Consider the following 14,732-nt stretch of genomic DNA (forward strand, 5'->3'; position numbering starts at 1 on the left):
TGTTTCTCAGAGTGTTTTCTCCTTTCACAGAGGAGGGTTTGGACATCTCCTTTCACTTTTTTATCATAAATCAGAAAATGCTGTAACAGCCATAACAAATTCTTAGGAACAAACTGAAATATAAATAAATGGGATTGACGTATGAACAAACCTCTCTGTAAAAAATGAAAAGTCTGGTGTATGTAAGTGCTACTGAAGTGGGAATGTTTGACTCAGTGCTTGAGAAAAAAAGTCATTAGAAACAGCCTTTATAGAAACGTATTGTAATTGTTACTTTTCTTTTCACTAGTCATGTTATGGAGGCAAAATAGCCCAAAATCTCCAAATTGACCAGTGCATGTAAAAAGCATAATATTTCATTTGGCTTTAAAAATAGATTTTTTTTTTAGGTGGTGTTGCCTAAGGAAATGCTCTGAAATTAAAATATTGTTTATATGTGATATTACAGTTGTGTGGGAGGACAAAATGGTCAACCCTATTCACACTGGGGTTAATGACAGTGTAGAAGCCGTCACCCACTACATTAACAGGATAATCTAATTAATCAAATGAATCAGGATAATACATTGATTCCTGTGGAACTGGAAACTGTGTAACGGTTTAGATAGAAACCTGTCTGAAAGCAGACATTTATGCAATTCCATTTGGTGGGGCTATGGAGAATAAACACTTTTTCTTTCCTAAACATACTTATGATATTAAATAGGGCTGAATGTAATTGCACTACTTTGGTTTGGGCAAATGTTGCCATTTTTGCCATGTCCCCAGGTAATTAACTTTTACTATTTAAAGAAAAATCTGTTTACTAAAAATATTCCAGGAGTTTCATAATAAGATATATATATACAGGGGTTGGGCAATGAAACTGAAACACTGGCCAAAATAGTTTTGGAGGTTTCATGGCTATGTTTGCGCTGCCTGGTGGCCAGTCTTCACTGATTGCACATTCCACCAGTAAGAGCAGACTGTGAAGTTTGAATTAGCAGAGCAATAGCACAACTGTACATAAAATATTGCAATGCATGCAACATAATAGGAGATATATCCAAGTTTAAAAGGGGACAAATTGTTGGTGTGTGTCTGATAGCACATCTGTGACCAGGACAGCAAGTCTTTGTGGTGTATCGAAAGCCACGGTATCCGGGGTAATGTCAGCATACCAAAATGAAGGATGAACCGCATCCAACAGGAGTAACCGTCAGTGCAAGAGGAAGCTGTCTGAAAGGGCTGTCCGGGTGCTATCCCGGATTGTATCCAAAAAACATGAAACCACAGCTAATTAAATATGCACCTCAACTCTCCGGTTTCTGCTCCGGAAACTGTTCTTTGGGAGATCCACAGGGTCAAAATACATGGCCGGGCTGCTATAGCCAAACCTTTGGTCACTCGTCCCAATGCCAAACGTCAGTTTTCAATGGTGCCAGAAGCGGAAATCTTGGGCTGTGGACAAAGTGAAACATGAATTGTTCTCTTTTGAGTCCACCTTCACTGTCTTTCCCACATCCGTAGGTTGGCCATATTTGCTGTTCATATGGGACACGTCCTGGCCAGGATTTTAATATTGCCTAAATCATCCAAAGTATGTTGACCAATAACATGCAGGTATTGTACATAATCGACCAATCGTGGCGCTGCACGTGACAATGTGAGATCTACAGAGAATGATCAAAGCGATGCAAATATGTGCGCGTGTTTGTTCGTTCATTTGACTTGAAGCGTCACTGCACACCAATCAAAAAAGACACCAAGGTAGGCACAAGAGCGATTCGAAAGCATAAGGAGCCATCTGCTCTGCTCTCTAGCTCTCATGAATGTCACACAACGATCTACCTGCACAGTGTAAACAGCCAAAACCTGGATATTTTAGGCAATATAGAAATCCTAGCAAAGACGTGTCCCGTAAAAATGGCCCATATGATCACCCTACACATCTGGGAGAGTTAAGGTGTGGAAAAGCCCCAAAGAAGCTTACCACCCGGACTGTTGTATGCCCAGAGTGAAGCATGGGGGTGGATCAGTGATGGTTTGGGCTGCAATATCATGGCATTCCCTAGAACCAGTACTTGTGCTACATGGGCACGTCACTGCCAAGGACTACCGAACCTGTCACATAACATGGAAGCAGGGAGAACGCAGGAGGCATGACATAACAAAATACAGTCTTTAATGACGAAACACAGGGATTTTATTCATCGTGGGTTCCCTCTTACGTCATATTCTGGGGTTCCCTTAGGTTCCCAATTAGATTGTGATCTAAAACCATGTGTTTCAGTTTCATTGTCCAACCCCTGTGTATATATATATATATATATATATTAGATATATTAGAAATGTTAATACAATTATTGTTAATAAAATTACAAATCATTTTATCGGCATTTCAAATTTTATTTTCTTAAATTGTGTAAAAAAAATCTGAGACATTATTTACATTATTTACAATCTGAGACATTTACATAATTAAGTCTGATTGACCTATCCTTGTAATGAAATACTCCTTACTTTATGCTGCAAAACTTACAAAGTTACATAGTTCAAAGGTTACAGCATAACAGGAATGAACGTTGTTGACAGTTTGCATGTCTTTGACCTGAATTGCAAAAGGATCATCAAGATGAGAAATGTGGTGATGAGAAATGAAAATTTGTATTTTTCAACTAGCTGCAGGTCAAGAACAATCACAACATCTAGCTAATGCAATAAATTGACCCCCCCCCCCCCCCCCCCCACACACACAAAAGCAGACACACACTTAATCAAGCACACGATTATTCACAAACCAAATCATGACTGGTGACTGACAAAAGTGTGTGTGTTAGTTCATTCCTGCGTGTTTGTCTGTTACAAAGTGGCTGTGAGGAGAGATGCTGTCAGCAGCAGGTAATACAGGTTCTTTGGCTTGCACTTTTTACCTGTTAACAGTCTCCTTGCCTTTATATATCTGTGTTCTCTTTTTGCTGGACTGTCAGATATTTTATCTGTCTGTTTAATTGTATCTCTTTTTCTCTGTCAAGAGGAGTGGTTGGAGGTCTGTAGCCTGTCAGGGCACCTCTCTCATTCAAAGCAGCCGATTAATTGTTTGTGATTATCCTTGATCCCTTTCTGACAGTGAAATATTCTTCGCTGGATTCAGATGGCTTATGAAGAGTGTGTTCGCTTTCTCTCAGATGCCTTAAAAGCTTTCAGTCACAAAGCCCACAATTAGATGTTATTACGTCATGTTTTAGACTTCCTATATGAACAAACACTGGTATTTTTAAGACATTATCTGTGAGTGAAAGCTAAAAAGGCTTTTCCTGTTTTACAATATTGATATTTTTGTCTATGAGTCTTTGAGTTTCCTCTTAACAAGATAAATTTGACTAACATAATTAGTGTCTTTTTTCTGTTGTAGATAAACGTATGTTTGTTCTAAAAAGTATCACACTGTACATGCCCTCAGTTTTGTTAGAGAGACCATTTTAATGAACATCAAATATAAAAATAAAAATAAAAACCTTACTGCCTTCCTTGACACTTTTAATTTAATTTTATTTCAAATACAACAGCTAATTACCAACCATGGCTTTAAACACATTATTTGAATATATGGAAATGTACTCAACACTGATGTCAGACTGTTTAATCAATATGAATCAAAAGTTTACATAAAAATCCACCAGCTATCTACAATCACTTTAAAACTAAAGACGTTAAAACAGCTCAAATACTGAATATAAATAACAACACATTTCTATGTACTTGCTTTGTTTTTTAATGTTTGTTTGTTTTTTGCTTTGTTTTGTTTTCTATACCCTGTTTGGTCTTTCTGCAATCCCTCAGTATTCCCCGCTATCGTACCTAAAAGGATGTGACATTCGTTCAGGGTAACTGTTTGAGCTGTAACTGCTGTAGCGATAGCCCTCAAAGTTTTCAGACCTCTCAATTTTAGCTGGGAGTGTGTCCTGGTATGAGAGGGCAGATTTGATCACTCCCGAATCCTCTGGAACCTTCAGGTCTGAGTAGGAGTTGGAAGAGGCCTCTTCCAAGATTGAGTTACAGTTAGACAGGCCTTTCACATCATAGATATTCTCTCCATATTTGACAACAGATGGCTTGGGGCATGGCTGGTAGGACACTTTTGTGGTTGTGGTTATTATAGTCTGCAATGCTGCCGGGGTGCCAGGGGCAGGTCCTGTGTACCTACATGGGTAGTCACTGTTGTAGTAGTGGTGGTTGGTGTTGGTTGGCAGTTGAGAGTAGTCTCCTCTATCCCCATAGCCACCTTTACTAAGAATTTGCTTCCAGCCATGATGCTTTCCTGTAGTTTCTGCATAGCTCCGCTCATGGCTTCCTAACGGACTCGTGCCATGAGGCATGCCACTCAGACTGCTCCCCAACTTACTGGGTTCTGTCTCAGTTTGTGGGCTAGAGGGATCCTTATACAGTGCTGTTGGATAAGGCCCTGAGCCAAGGTATCCTGGGACTGCAAAGTCATACCCACAAGGAGAGTGGGTCATATACAGACGGTGGTTGGCAGGCTTCTGCAGTGAGCTCGGAGCATCCGCCATGGCTGCTGCTGTGTGTGTGTCATAAGGGAACTTGTAGGGCTCTGTGTTCTGGAAAGGAGGATAGTGTTGAGTCTGTATTGGGAAGTTGGACTCTGCAATGATGCTGAAGCGCTCTGGGCCCTCCATGGTGAGCTGGTGGATATTTGGAAAGGCCATGTCATGGTAACGTCCAGGCTAGTGACAACAGAAAATTGAAGATAAGTTTTCTGCAAATAGCCATTCCTATGGAGAACTATTATTTAAAAAATAATACTGTTTTTGTGTCACAGAATGTAGTTTAAGAGATTTCAGGTGAGAATGTACTCGTTTAGACTTCAATTATACAGTTTGTTAATAAAGATAACGTCTATTTGAAAATTTGCTTTGACGGTTTCGGAGATGTAAGCTCCAGGGCGTCAGTGGACATTCAGCGCTCATGAACCCACAGAGGCTCTGATATTTCTGTAGTGGAGAAACATGAGATATAATTAGTTTGGAGTAAATCTAACAGGCAGTCTTTGGTCTCATTAATCTATTATTTGTTCCAGAGCAAATCATTTTGGCTTTAGGCAAAATCTCATCACGCTATATTTTATGTAACATTAATGCTGTATATCAGAGCGCTGCCTTTGTGCTTTTGACTGAATTGCCTAGAAACTTTTATAATGGCTGTTTTTGTTGTTTATTAAATATTATTATTCAATATATATATTATTTATATAAATAAAAGTAGTATTTAAAAATAGTATTTACAATTGAGAAATGGTGTATGTGTTCATGATGGTGATTTTAGTTACATTATTCTGCCATTAGATGGCGACAAGAGACTGTTTTTCTATGAATAAGTGCTAACTTTTATAAGCAAAGACTTTTATATTGAAAGAGACTGAAACAGAGTTGTAAACAAAGAAGTTATTTTTACTTTTCAATAATAGCTTGTAAGATGAAGCCAACAAATGCTCTGAGCAGCGCTGTCATCGGAAATCACCCTTAACAGATGAAAGATATCGCTTTCCTCTGAGGACATTCAAACTAATGTTTTATTGTGAATATGAGATTGAGTTGAAGAATAAATCAGATGCAGGTAATCACACTCACTCAGTCCCTCTCTCTCTCATAATACCCTACATAATACAGTGAGCTTTTAATACAGTAATACAATAAGTGTTCAATGAAGCAACACAACATTACTTCGTTACTAGTTCTAAAGTGAAGTTTTCGAATGAGTAACCGAGGCTTGGGCTCAGCTGTCAAACTGTTAATTTGAGATTTTAATCCATGGCGGAAGGAAGTCGTTCTGCTCAAAAGAGGGTTTTTAAAACAACAACTTAACCATTGTTGTTTCTTATATATTTACACACCCTTGCCGTCGAACTGTTGTATAAATGCTATATCTCACTCGTAGCAGTGCGATATGGCTGTATATGGTTTACAGTGTTGGGTGTAACATGTTACTAAGTAAAGCGTTACTGTAATTAATTACTTATCCACTGAAAAAGTAAAGTAAGGGATTACTGTTCATGTTTAGGTAATTTAATTACAGTTACTTATAAAGTACTTGCGTTACATACAGTAAATAATTCCATCAGTTCTAAAATCAATATTGAATTTGAAATCTAAATTTACTGTCTGAAGACAAAATTGAATGCAGAGGCTTTAACCCTCCGCGAGCCGGCTCATTCACTTTCAGATTTTCCTGATTCATAGAGAACCCTTAAATACACAGATACATATAAGACTAAAATCAATAGAATTTAAAAAGCTTGAAGTGTCTACTTTTAAATGAACGAATTCAAATCAGAAACGAATATTCCTGATTATGTAATCCGTATGAAACTAAAGCGAGATACAGTCTTTCCAATACAGTCTTTCTCTCTCCTCAACCACCACCAATGTGACACTTAGTTTATGTTTCTTTACCTGAAGCAGACAAAGAGCGCTTATAAATATTATGGCCACATTATAAAGCCTTTTGGATGCTTTTGGGATATATTTTATATATATATATATATCTATATATATATATATATATATACTGTTACAGTAAACAACCGCTCATAAGATATAGAAAGATACTGTGCAGATCTTAAACAATGTCAATATATGCAACATATAAAACACTATAGAAGCATTATACAAATCACTTAACAGGATATAATGTGTTCGTCGTGTGTTAGAAATCATCATACTCTTAAAGTTGTAACCACAAGATGAGTAGGTTAATATGTTATAATGTCTTAAGAATACCCTTCTAATGCATAATAAAATAAAGGCTACAAAGAAGGTATAGTTGTGTGTCTGAAAAATGTTTTCTAATTGCTACATAATAATACTGTAAATAATAATTATACTTCTAAATAATACATAATAATATAGTGTTTTTGGGATTAACATTAAGTGTCACAGTTTTTATGAATATGTGTGTGTTACCTCTGGCTCCACCAGTCTTCTTTTCTGTGAAAAGTGAGGTGAAGACATCCTTCTCTTCACTGCACTCCTTCTTGCCTCTGTTTCAGACTTACTCTCTGGTCTGGGGTGGTCATGTACTCCTTTAGCCTTAAAACAGACAGTGTAGAGCGAATTGGGAATAGGGGAAAATCTCAAATGTATATTCATAAATCATAACTATTTACATAACTGTTTACAGTGACATTAATCTGTGCAATTAAAGCTTATGATTTTTCTAAAGTATTTAATACTTAGTAAGCTGTAAAAGGAGTTGTTTACTTATGCATACCTGATGCTTATTTCTACCTTCTCTGATTCTTCAAAAAATGACTTGGTGTACTCTAAGTATAAAAGTTTATTCAGTAATATTATATTATATTTTTGACTTTAGGCTCCAGTCCGCCTAGGTCTTTTGAATAAGTTAAAAAAGATGTAATTTTTTGGTTATTTAACAAAACATTAAAATGTCATTTGCAAATCAAAAGGTTATCAATTAAACTCACCTGGAAAAAAAATGCCTTCCCATCTACTCTCCAAAAATTGGTTACTGGATAGCCACTGTGACCTCGGCACGGAATCAACTCCAGAGCTGAGTTACAGTTTGGACAAAGCTTTTCTGCAAACGTATAAATAAACAGTATTATTAAAACTATTTATTATGAATACATATTTCTTACTGAGCATTTTTCAGATATGCCAACAATTACCAATTTTATTTGTATATTTGAATTAAATGCTCATGTTTATAACTTTATCAACTGAACACAAGTCAGTGCAAACAAGCGGTTAAGTGTTTTGACTGAGCCAAACAGTCAAGGTCATGAGTGAGAGGGTCAGGCTAAACTGACATAATAGAGTCTGCCAGGGTCTGTCAGTCTATTGAGCATTCTCACTGCAAAATCTATTATACTATATACTGGTTCTTTAAAGAAAACAATTGGGTCGTTCTATGTATGGGATGACATCTAGAATGGACACGCTGATCTGAAAAACCTATAATGCAACATCATGAACTCCATCCAATGCGAAAATGATATACAGAAAATAAAATGATTCTTGATAAGAATGCGATTCCTTGCTATTCATATATTTCAAAGGTATTTCACAGTACGCGCTACAACAAGCCTGTAGTGTAAAATATGTTTGTTCGTTCTTATCAGATTTGTTTCTAACACGACCAACTCGTTTGGTAGATGCTGGTTGTTAGGAGAAAAAATTCCGGAACGTACTTTGTTGTTTCTGTCGTGCTTTGTCACAGATGGCCGGCCTCAGCTGAAGTTTGGACCCGTCTGGGAGAGAGCAGTTTCGTGAACACACCACCACACCAAGACAGGACTTCTTCAGGATCTGACAGTTATGATTGTTGGTGTTCCTCATGGCCCATCCGCTCAGGTGTCTCTGTGCATTCTTATCTTCACTGCTGTAGATATAACGTACATATCCATCCGTCCACTCCTGGAACGCATCATACTGCTTCGTGTCCTGGAAAAATTATGTTTTCATTATTATTACCATATTCAGATGTTTATTTTGCGAGAGGACATCTAATACAATTCAAAAATTTGGACGGACATATAGAAACTATAAAATGCGTTTTGTGTAGCCTACTTTACTTTGCACAAATTAAACACTGAAACAAGAATGAAAAGTAGCTATACCAAAAGAAAATGAAATGTTATGTTCCGTTTTCCCTACAAATGCGTAAAAATATTAAATATTTACCTGTGGAAGCTTGGGGTCGTTTATATCCCAAGTCAGCTTCATCCCGAATGAACACACGCAATCTGAGCTGTCAAACTGATCTGAGGATTTGGACATGATGCGAGTCAACCCCGGATCATAGCAATCATAAGAATTAAAAATCAGCTTGAAGACAAAATTCTGCTCCGAGTCTAGATCATTAAAAAAAAAATGGCTCATACATCTCTAAGTCACGTCTTTTAGATTTTTACTTCCATAAAGCGTCTTTATTTTCTCTTGTAAAAATCCACGTTTGTGTGAGTCCGTCCAGGTGCGCTTCACACAGGTAATGGTCTCAGGTAAACGCTGCTGTGTATATGTAAAGAAGGAGGCTGGACTTACACACACACACACACACTACCTCAAACACAGAGTTCTTTCACTTTAAATGATCCTTGCATTTCACCTCCACTAACGGCAAATCCTTTAGCAACAAAACCAACGAAAGCTCGATATTTGACTACAGGGTGGAAATGGTACAGTTTGTGTTAAATACATTTTCCTTACACATTCCAGATTTTATCTTTGCGTTTACAGTAAGGGGAAAATTACAGCCTCTTTTAAAAGTGAACCCGACGGTGTGGTATTTCACGTGTAGTCAGCGAAATTTATGTGAGCGACTCTCACTGGGACTGAGCCGAGGCTGATGGTCACAGAACAGGACTGGTCCAGTTGGTAAGGTAATGTGATCTACTGCAGGTCATTAGTTGTTGTGTGTAAACGAAAAGCCGCACTGCTGACACAACACGGACCGGTCGTTAACACAACAAACACAACGCAGCTCATAAACACGCACCTTTTACGCATCTATATGCGATCACTGATGATCATTGATTAAAAAATGACAAATGCAAGTGATTTTCAGGTGATGCATCCACCCTGGACGCGAAGTTTAAATGAATGGCGTTGCTTTTTTTTTCCTGTTTGTAACATAATGGTTCAAATAATCACATTCATCATCATCATAACAGACTGCAAGACTCTTGTAATTAGGTAATCTATTATCTATCAACTGGAGTCTCAAAGTAATCTCATTTCAAATATTCCAAAATATATAATTAAACAAATGTAACTGGTATCTTGAAAAGCAAGCGAGTCTCCTCTTAAAATACATACCGTGTCTGACGTCTGAAAAATGACAGTCTATACAAGAATACAAGATACCATATATATACAAAATGATAGGCGTACTGTATTAATGTGTTTTTCATTTAGTTAAATGTAGCCTACCTTTTTGCACGGTGCAAATGTAAGCAAACCGTGCTTTTTTTTATTCATTGTGTTTGTTCAGTCTAAAAATATATTAACAGTGCAAGTATAAATGCATAAATACATTTTTAGTTGGAATATTTTTTTTGCAGAAAATACAAGTTGTCCTAATTTTTCACCAACAAGAATGTGTTTTTCTTAAGACGATAATGATACTCATTCATACATAGGCCTACATATGAAGGCAAGCTCTTTTATTTTATAAATAGGCTACGCTATAATATTAACAAGACACTTATCACTCAAGTGCGAGTACCGGATACGCATTCGTGGTTGAAATGTATTATTATTATTAATATTATTATTGCTATTATTGTTATTATTATTATTATTGTTGTTGTTGTTGTCATTATTATCGTCATTATTATTATTATTATTAGGCCTATTATTTGATTTTATAAAACTATTGCAGCCTCTCGTTTGTTCATTCTTTTCTTTGTATTGTCGCCTTGTTCCTTTGGATTTGCATTACTATTTTGTCATTCTAAGAAGAACAGAGCAACAATGCACTGATCACTTATCATTGCTGTTTTATTCACTAAATTAGTTTTTGTCGTCACTGATATATATATATATATATATATATATATATATATATATATATATATATATATATATCAGTGTTATATATATATAATTTGGATAAAAGCGACTATTAAATAACTAAATGTAAATGTGTGTGTGTGTATACAAGTAGCAGTACAGTTGGCAAATATAAAACTTATAGATGTAATATGCGAATTCAGACAGGATTATTTTAGTCTCACTTTATTTATTTTTTTATTTTTACTTTGCCACCATTAACTTCTGATTTTATGAAGGTGTCTGAAATTGTGGTGCGCAATGTTCCTGTACTTTAAATAAACGTAACAAAGAAAGTGTATACATCTACCTAAAATGTACCTTCATAGCATCGTCTGAAGCATTTCATGAATAGACTGTAATTTCATAGCACATCATTTTAGTCAATTACCGGGCACAGACGCCTGTAAACCATGAAAGCAAACGTTGCATGCATGCATAAATGAATGGATAAATACATGCGTACCTACACACACACACACACACACACACATTTATTTGTGTTTTATAGCCTATGTAGAGAAATAGTATTTTTTCACTGGTAGTTTATCTCGATGCCAAGTCGGCGTTTTAGGCTACATCTACAAGTCCATACACAGCGCAAATGATGAGAATTTACGTAGGCCTATCTTTTGGTGCAGGCTTGGCTCATAAATATGACTAATTATGGTACCATACAGTGACCATAAAGGGGTGGTCAGGACACTTCACTGATGCTACTATGTTACAATCCGTGAATATAAACTCTAATAATACCACTGTATTTCGATAAACTGTTTTACAAACGCATCATAAACCTTGCTTTGAATCTTTCGAACTGTTCTACAGTTTCAGGTTGTTAGAAGCATCTTCATTTTATTTGACTTTATACCGAGATTCCTTTATATTCAATTAATTTAAATTCAATTATTTTTTTAATTCACTAATATGGAAGGCTATCTAACATTAAACAATTTGCTAACAAATAAATTACAATATTTATGTAGTTTGTATTTGTATATTTATGCAACCTCTATGAAAAAAACGACTTACAACCTATAATCAACTATAATGATGTTTTCACAGATCCAGCAACGTGCTACTTAATATCCTATTTAGGACATGTCGGCTGCCCCCTCACTCCAATTTTCACTTTCTGAGTCTTGTTTTAATAAATAATTTTACCATCTTTACCTGAGACTACAAAGTGATAAGAATGTCTACGGTAGGAGCTCTGCATTTTTCCCTCTTTGTGTTTTTCTTTACCAACCAACAAGTAAACAAACAAACAAATATACAGCACCATTTAATTTACGATTTATCGCATGAATAATTCACTGGAATGTATTATGAATCTTTACATTTTCTCCCCAAATCCTCACTTTTCTTTCCAGTTTTGTTTTCACTTTAAAAAGCAATTGTCTCCTCTTTTCACTTCTAATCCCTATTAGCAGTGTTGTTTCTGTCAAAATGACGGAAATCATTTTGAAATGTTCAATAAAAATTTTTGGGCAACGTAGCCTATGTTACAAGGCAGTGTATGTTAGCTACATATAGGCCTATACTACAGTGATATTTAACACGGCTGTAATAGCTACTGATGGAAATAAACGATATTTTGGGGTTAATGCATGGTTTGTTGTAGTAATTTGTTAATGCTTTTACACTTTTAAATTTTCTTTCAATATTCCATGATCGAAAGGTGAGTAATGTCAGCTCATTGTAGGATAGCTACTGAGTTTTTTTTAAATGCTTCATAAAGCATCCCTGCATCCCAATGTGCATACTATCCATCCTAAATTCTATGTGATAGTAATAATTTTCAATACTATTTAGGGCAGATAGGGTGGATGGTATACACATAGGGACGCAGGCCATAACTTTCCCCGATTGTTTACAGGTTAGCGGAAGTCACTTCGCAAAGGGTCATGGGCGTGAAAAAAGCGGATATAGAGTCTAATTAAAAGCCACGTGTGTTTAATTAGACAGTCTGCAATCTGATGAGGAGTTCGCCTGTCTGTGCATCATGAGTGTGAGTTCTTCTGGAGGTTTATTATGTCACTGTCGATTTATATCAAAGATAGGGTTATACGGAATAATAAATCACTTTGATTTATTTACTGTGTATTAGCCTTAGGGTCCTTGCACTATAATTTTACTTGAAATCGAAGCACGGTGGACCCAATTGAGTTTGTTGTTTTTAGTATTCTAGACATTCATCCAGTGCTTCTCTTACTTGTACAGTAACGAACATAAGAACGTTGCCTTAATATTACGGGCAATGGAACATCTAATTATTAAAGATGAAGACAGCATTGCAGAAACTCGTTCATCACGGCTTGGTTGTGAAGATAAGCATATTTACCTAAACCTCTAAGTTGCTGGTCAGTATGACAATTTATAATCTGCTCGTTTTTTAAATGTTGAATTGGTTTGAGATTTCGTCAGACCATCTCAAAGAACAACACAAACCACCCAGGGACGCCGTGAATCTCGTCGAAGTGTTCTACGAGGTTGCCATGGTAATGCATTTTTCTGTAGTACATTTTCGCTACAGAGAACTTTTTGTCTGTCTGTCTGTCAGTCATCCAGGTTATAGACTAATTTTAAAGACCCCCTTTTTTTCTTTTTTTTTTAATACAGTGTCTGTGTCAGCTCACCATTGCAGGTGACCTATTCAAAGATTTGTATTGTTTTTTATAGTTTAATAATAATAATAATAATAATAATAATAATAATTCGATATGGTTTGAAGGCAGCAATAAGATCCTGGATATATTTTTGCTGCGGTTTGGGGCCGTTGTTTTGGACTATGAAGTGCCTTTCTGTCTGCGTCTAGAGGTAGGCTAATTGTCATGAAACCGTTAAAAATGCAAATAATAAATAAATAAAACAATATCTGTCAAACATTTACCCTGTGAAATAATTTGACATCATTTGTACACAGGCCATCAGAACCATAAACGCTGTTGGACAGCAGCCAAGGAAGAAACTCTGCCAGTCAGATGACCATGTCGGGCTCTTGCAAGCTACCATTCAGCATACATTAGCCTAATTGCCATTACAGAGTACAGCGGTTACACACGCATTTACACTTCAAATGAGCGACGCTCCCATCCCATTGCAAGCAAGGCTGCGCTCTAGTGGACAACAGATTTCTGTACAACACTATCAGACCGAGTTTCCATTAGGAAAGGGCGAGACAGACATTGGTGGTAAGCTATCAATTTTTTCAAAAGAATAGGGACTTTGTGTTTGATACAATGTTCATTTTGTAATATTTGTTGCCGTCACCAGGTTATGAAATGCAGGAGGCCATTTCTGAAGCACTCTGCAGGATGACACCGAGAAAACTAAGAGAAGACTTTGCTGGCAAATGGTTCCGTTTCATAAGCTTTGCTTCAGCCTTTACTTCTATTCGTGACACAGATTTTGAAACGGTATGTTTAGGCATTTATTTTTCGCTGCTCAAGGTACTAGAATCACCAAGCGTGTTTTGGTTTTAAACAGTATTTTCCAGGTATTGGGGTATATTTTATATTCATATATATATTTATTTATTTATTAAAGGACTGTGGGACATTTCTGAATGAACTCAACAGTTATTTTGGCAACTCAAGAAGGTATATTTGACTTATTTTTTTACAATGTAGGCATTATCCAGTCAGCGTTGTCTGTAAAGTTTTGATATGTTTGTAAAGTTTTGATATGTTTGCATGAGCTCTCTGCCCTAGAATCTTCTCATTCCCTTGATTCCCTTGTATCCGGGCATTTCTTGATTCAACTGAGGTAAGCAGGATATATATAATATTCCCAATAAGTTACTTGTACACTGACATTTCTCCCACCAACAAGTGTTTGATTCTTTTTAGCTGTTCAAGCCTGAAAATGAGTTTCTAAAGGAATTTTGGATGGATTTCAACATTGGAACATCAACCATTAGTTTCTTTGTTAATGACCCAAAGGTGTGTCCAAAATTTGTTTTAATGTACACGTTTTTTATTTTATTTTATTCATTACAGTTAGTAGTGTAAACTTAGCTTCCATTTGTGGTAGAACACACTGTGGGAGTTGATTCACCTGCCTAAAGATGTTGTCAGCATGTATGATATTCAAGGTGGGATAAACCACAAATGGACCTGACCACAAGCATTTCTTCAGTTCATAATAAAATGTTTTTCATGT

The 14,732-nt window shown here is 36.3% G+C and overlaps 1 protein-coding gene across 2 annotated transcripts; it reads right to left on the minus strand.

Annotated features, from left to right (window-relative positions):
• Positions 1–2,371: 2,371 nt before the first annotated feature.
• Positions 2,372–9,382, minus strand: LOC306865082 (chorion-specific transcription factor GCMb-like). Of its 2 annotated transcripts, XM_079409449.1 has the most exons (6): positions 8,900–9,382; positions 8,700–8,779; positions 8,207–8,459; positions 7,481–7,593; positions 6,960–7,085; positions 2,380–4,724 (listed from the first exon to the last, which is right to left on the minus strand). In XM_079409449.1, the coding sequence occupies exons 2-6, from the start codon at positions 8,739–8,741 to the stop codon at positions 3,819–3,821; spliced, it is 1,440 nt and encodes a 479-aa protein (XP_079265575.1). In that variant the 5' UTR covers positions 8,742–8,779; positions 8,900–9,382; the 3' UTR covers positions 2,380–3,818. The 2 variants fall into 2 exon arrangements, with proteins under 2 accessions (XP_079265574.1, XP_079265575.1); XM_079409448.1 differs by having other exon boundaries at positions 2,372–4,724; positions 8,700–9,373.
• Positions 9,383–14,732: the final 5,350 nt, after the last annotated feature.

The sequence above is a fragment of the Barbus barbus genome (genome assembly GCF_936440315.1).
Source record: "Barbus barbus genome assembly, chromosome: 46".
NCBI lineage: Eukaryota > Metazoa > Chordata > Actinopteri > Cypriniformes > Cyprinidae > Barbus > Barbus barbus.